The sequence below is a fragment of the Hyperoodon ampullatus genome (genome assembly GCF_949752795.1).
Source record: "Hyperoodon ampullatus genome assembly, chromosome: X".
Lineage (NCBI taxonomy): Eukaryota > Metazoa > Chordata > Mammalia > Artiodactyla > Ziphiidae > Hyperoodon > Hyperoodon ampullatus.
The window spans coordinates 17,083,728-17,089,727 of NC_136913.1; the positions used below are offsets into that span (position 1 = coordinate 17,083,728).

Here is a 6,000-nt window from a genome sequence, read left to right on the forward strand (position 1 = left end):
TATATGTATATATATTCATGACATACATATCCATGATCTGTTTAAATATATTTAGAAGTGGGCTTAGTAGGAGTCCAAACATATTTGGGGGGGGCGCTTTAGCAGTCATTGTTTATTGCTCTCTAATTTTCTTGCATTTTGGTCAAAAAGTGTGGTATGCATCAAGTTGATTCTTCAGTATTTTTTGAGGTTTCCTTTATACCCTAATTTGTCATCAATTTTTGAAAAATATACTTTGCAAGGTTGAAACAAATAAGTATTTTCTACTGGTTGGGCACAGAATTCTACATATGTATACTTGATCAAGTTTGTTTCTTATGGAAGTGTTCAAATTTTCTATGTCCTAATTATTTCTCTGCTTTATTAGTATCTGAGAGAAGGGTATTTAAAAACTCCCATTATGGTTATGGATTTGGTAACAATTAAGTCAAGTTTTGCTTTATACATTTTGAAGCTATGTTGTTAGTATTCTGTGGGTTTAAAACTGCTCTATTTTTTTTGGTGAATTATCCTTTCATCATCTAGTAATAACATTTCTTAATCCCTAATAGAATTCTTTTAAATTTCAAAAGCTTATCTGCCTGATGTTAGTATCAATATAATTACACCAACTTATTTTTGGTTAGCATTTGCCTGGTATATCTTGTCTCACTAATTACTTTCAACCTTTCAGTATCCAGTTTTAGGTTTGTCTCTTATAAATCACATATATCTTTAAAATTTTTTAAAAATTAATTTCCATTATCTGGTTAATTTAAAATTTTACATCTATTGTGATTGCCTTTTTATTAGTCTTTTTAAAAAACTGGCTTTTGGTTTTGTCAATCTTTATTATTTAGCAGTAAGTACATTTGGCAAATGACTAATGGAAAAAATTCTCTTTCACAGACACAGGAAAAGGAATTAGTTGATATGCTAGCTGATCTGAGCAAAGTATTGCCTCTAACAAAAGAATAATTATGAGTTTGATATATTTAACACTGAACGATTTCTAACAAGTGAAATCAATGTAAGTTGATCTCAACTTAAAAAGCTCAACACCACTAATTATTAGAGAAATGCAAATCAAAACCACAATGAGATACCAGCTCACACCTGTCACAATGGCTACCAAAAAGAACACAAATAACATGTTGGTGAGGATGTGGAGAAAAGGTAACCCTAGCACACTGTTGGTTGGAATGTAAATTGGTGCGGCCACCACAGAAGAGTATGGACCTCAAAAAACTAAAACCAGAACTACCATATGATCCAGCAATTCCACTCCTGGGTACATATCCAAAGAAAACAAAAACACTAATTTGAAAAGATACATGCACCCCAATGTTCATAGCAGCATTACTTACAATAGCCAAGATATGGAAGCAACCTAAATGTCCATCAACAGATGAATGGATGAAGAAGATGTGGTGTATATATACAATGGAATACTACTCAACCATAAAAAAGAATGAAATTCTGCCATTTGCCACATCATGGATGGACCCAGAGGGTATTAGGCTTAGTGAAATAAGTCAGACAGAGAAAGACAAATACTGTGTTTTATCACTTATATGTGGAATCTAAAAAATAAAGCAAACAAACAAATATAACAAAACAGAAACAGACTCACAGATATGGAGAACAAATTAGTGATTAACAGTGGGAAGAGGCAAGGGGGAGGGACAAGATAGGGGTAGGGGGCTAAGAGGTACAAACTACTATGTATAAAATCAAGAAGCTACAAGGATATATTGTACAGCATGGGGAAATATAGCCCTTATTTTATAATAACTTTCAATGGAATATAATCTATAAAACTATTGAATCACCAAGTTATATACCTGAAACTAATATGGTAAATCAACTATACTTAAAAAAAAAAACCCAACAAATCAGAAAGAGGTCAGCCTTTTACCAGCTGACAATGAAAACTTCCTCATAAACATCTGCACCCATCTACAGATGGGAAATATAGTATAAACTTTAGAAACCACTCATTCAGAGTCCAGCTCATTCATTTTTTATTGTGGTAAAATACGCATAACATAAAATTGCTCATTCATTCTTACACAGTGGACCTGCCTAAGATCACTCGGAAAAGATGACCAGGCCCTAAATGGGTTAGGCCTCTACAACTGTGAAAACTAGCTGTTGGGACGGGATGGGCGCGAGGTGGGGGAAAGTGGGAAGGAGTGATTCTGCATGTGCAGGCTCATGGGATTTTCCAACAGAACCGTACTTGGAGTGTTCTGGTTAACCAGAAAAGCTTGACTATGCAGTCAGGAAGGGAAAAACAGGGCAAACGTGAGGACTTCTCACGAACTACCCCCAAAATAAATACAACTAAAGGCTCAGACAACTTTTTTTTAATCATTAAAATGTTGGAGAGGAAAGTCCAATGCTGCAGATTTGCTTTAATGGGAAGACAGTTCTTTTGCTCCTGAGGGAAGGTAAGCTTGGATCAATAGCTGGGTCATTAGGATGGCTCAGAGCCTGCAGAACATATTTTATCAACAAGGACTTAAGGGTACTTTTCATGTGCCTGGAGCACTGCTTGATGCAAAAGGAATGAAACTGATGAGGTCTCGTGCTTAAGGATCTCGCAGAATCCATGAGGAGACATAATTATGTTCAAAGACCAGAAAGCAATTAGTAGCTGCATCAAGGCCTTCAGGAAAAAGAGCATCCTGGGCCAGGGTGGTGAGGCGAGGACTTGTGGCCTGGATATGTGTGGCCTATATCACAACCGTAACACCACCAACAGCACTCACTATTTGCTAACTGCCTACTGGGGGGTGGGGTGGGCAGGCAACATACTGGGCAGTAATCACAGGTGTTTATATCCTCACTTTACAGATAGGGGCATAGTCTCAGAGAGGCTGGGAAACGGTTACACCTGTAGTTGAAGGACGAGCTAGAGATTCAAACCCAGGTGTAACACAAGAACCAAGCTCGATCAGTTCTCCTTAAAGCCCCTTCCATCACAGTAATGAAGGGCAAGGATTTTCAACTTGGATTTTTAAAACACTTTGTAGAAGTAATTATAATATATTCCAAAGAGGAGAGCAAAAAAAGAAAAAAAAAACACCCCCATTTGCCTGCCTACTTCTTCTTCAGTTCTTAGCTTGAACATCGTCTCTTCCAGGACTCCTCCCTGCTCCCCAAACCGGGCTAAGCTCCCAAAATAAGAACCACAGTCCTTCATGTGCAATTTCAGAAGCCAATATGCTCTGAAAATTTAAAGTGTTTGTATAATTTTGCAGCAAGCTCGTTTGGTGGCAAAAGGTGACCTGAACTGATGTGAAACTACTTTCAGTCTTTACTTTTCCTACTCAGTGTGAATCTTCATATTCCAATGTGGAAAATAATAATGTGTTTGATTAAGGGTGCTGCCTAGACTTCACTGCAGTTACTAGAGAATATATATGTATATTACCTTCCTAAAATCCAAACACTGCTGACTTGCAAACCACATCTGACCCCAGGAGTTTCAGACAAGGGACTCTGGACCTATTCCCTACGCATACATCTCACTGCACTACAAGTATTTATTCTTCTTTGTAGGCCCAGCACCTGACAGAGTGCCTTGCACATAATAGGTACACAATAAATATTTCCTGAATGAAGAAACAAGGCTGTGAAATTGGCTATAGGGAAAAGGGTCAGTGGCTTGGGAGTGACCATGGCTCCCAACTTGAAGGCCAGGCCTCTACCCTGGAAGGTCACTTCCTTCTCTGACATGGAGCTCCTATAAATAATTGCTGTTGATTGAGGGCAAGCAACATAGCTGTTGCCTTCACTAGGAATAAAAATAGTCCAGTGGTCTTACATGATGGGCCCAGATATAACTTTAGCCGGGTAATACAAAACAGGAGACACTCCATACCTCAGACCACGTGGGCAGCTTCGAAGATGCCCTCCAACTTGGGAGAAGACCTGCATTTGGGTCTAACCCTGCTACCTGCAGTAACCTTTCTGGCCTGCAGTTTTCTCATCTGTAAAATAGCAACCAGAGTGAGCCCTAAGACCCTCGCAGGTGGGTCTCTAACAAGATAATTCAAGGGCAGAATAGCAGCAGTCGCCACACACCCCGGCGTGGGATGCACACCTCAGGAGTTTCTTCACTCCTGTCTACTGTCCTCCCAGTCCAGAGCTCACCATCCTCATTCAGTGTGCTCTGTCCAACCTACACACACCTCCTTCCATCCAAAAGAAGCAGAGTCAATGCAGAAAGACGCATTTTGTACCCAGGGCACCCAGGGGGCTCCTTCTATCTTCGATCCCAAACAGTGGTCAAAGAATCCTGTGAAGTGTAGCCGCACAGCCCTTAGGTCCCCTGGCTCGTAAAGTGGACGGGGTGGGAATGGGGGTGGGGAGTAACCATCAGCCAGCAAGTGCTGGATTTAAAGAGGAAACCTCTTAACTGCAAAGTCTCAGGACACGAGAGGGGGCTGGGTAGGAGAATAAGTGCCTCGAGATGGCAGTTCGGGGTGGTCCCTCCTTACCTGGTAACACAGGATTGTTTGCTGCACCAGCCGCGCGTATCCGTCTAAGCGGACCCCGGAATTGCTCCTGCTCCTCATCTCCGCGTTGCTCCGGGGCCTCGGCGTCCGACCTGCTGCAAGGAGGTGGGACGCCCGGGCTGCGGCCGCCGAGCGGGCTCGGTTCCCAAGCACTCACAGCCTCGGTCAGTTCTCGAGATGGAGCCCGGCGTTACGAGGTAGGGACTTTTTAAAATAACAGAACCAAACTATGATTGGAAAGCAAGCCAACTAGAGTTTCTTACTGCTGAAAGGCGCGAAGGCGGAGATAGGGGCTGGCGCTATGGCTGCCCCGCCTTGACCAGGCCCGTAGCGCTCCCGACGCTCGCGGGTCTCCCGCGGCCCCGCGGGAGAAGTGGGGAACTGGGTTCCGGGCGTGGGGCGACGATGCCCCGTCGAGTCTTTTTTGTCTTCGGGCTGTCGTGAGGCGGCCTCGGGGCCGGCCGCGAACTCTATCCGACCCGCCTGCCGCAGCCCACTCGCAGCCCAGTCCCCGGCCGCGCTCCCGCCGCGGAACGGAACCCTCCGAGTCGCGGCCAGTGGGGGAAGGAAAACGAGGTGGCCCGCGAGAGCAGCGGGGAACTTGGCTCCGGGCGAGAACGTTTGCCTCTCTGAGCCCCTTACCTCCCCGCCGGCCGCCGACCTCAGCGGGGGCTGTTGAAACAGGTCCTTCCGTCGCGGGCATCTGCACGCCCCAGACCCGCCCCCGGACCCGCCCCCGGCGCGGAGCCGAATCCGCGGAGGCGGGCCTGAGGCCCAGAACACCCCTAACACGCTCTGTCGCTGGCGGCCCCGCCCAGCCCTGAGATGGCTTTACAACCCCATCCCTGGCCCCGCCCTCTAACACCGCCCCTAGATCCGACGCCGCGGAGCAGAAGGCTCGGAGTTGCGGAGATAAAGGACTGACTCCGGGCGGGGGATGGAGAAATAGGTCCGCCCACTGCGGCTGCCTGGGCGTCCCTCCGCGGGCCATAATAGCAGCTCTGCCCCTGGCGCGTCTGCGCCCACGAGCGGAACTAGTGGGGCCCAGGGGGGAAGAGGAGAGGGGGCGACTGGGGCAGAGCAGGGTCCCCCAGCTGCCCCCCCGCGCCTGCGGCCTCGCCACTAGTTACCTGGGAGAAGCTCACCGGGCCTGGCCTGCAGTCCTTCTCCAGACCTGCAACTTGAAACTCGACATTACAGTTTCTCGTGGCCGATCATTACCCACAGTGTTTACAATCTTCTGCCCACTATTCATTTTCCACCGAAATCTGGTCCCATGTTAATTCCAGAGGACAGCTCAGCTAATATCCTTAACTCAAGCCCTTTGCTAGTCTCCATGCATTTACTGTATGCTTGACCCAGTAGGCCTCCTCCTCCTCCTTGCCTATCTGAAGCCTGTCTTTGCTTTAAGGTCCTGCTCGGCTCTTCTCTATTAGCCCTCCCCATTCTCTGAATTCCCATAACAATTTCTTTAGTAAGAACTTAGGTCTTGGAG

General features: G+C 45.9%; 1 protein-coding gene across 3 annotated transcripts in view; it reads right to left on the reverse strand.

The window, feature by feature from the left end:
* The window catches only part of PHKA2 (phosphorylase kinase regulatory subunit alpha 2), a gene marked incomplete at its 5' end in the record, with an annotated part of 87,801 nt that extends 83,236 nt beyond the window's left edge, over positions 1-4,565 (reverse strand). For all 3 annotated transcript variants that reach the window (XM_079726919.1, XM_079726918.1, XM_079726917.1), the window contains one exon: positions 4,488-4,565. In XM_079726919.1, the coding sequence (XP_079583045.1) occupies positions 4,488-4,565 (78 nt within the window). The remainder of the gene's footprint in view (positions 1-4,487) is intronic.
* Positions 4,566-6,000: the final 1,435 nt, after the last annotated feature.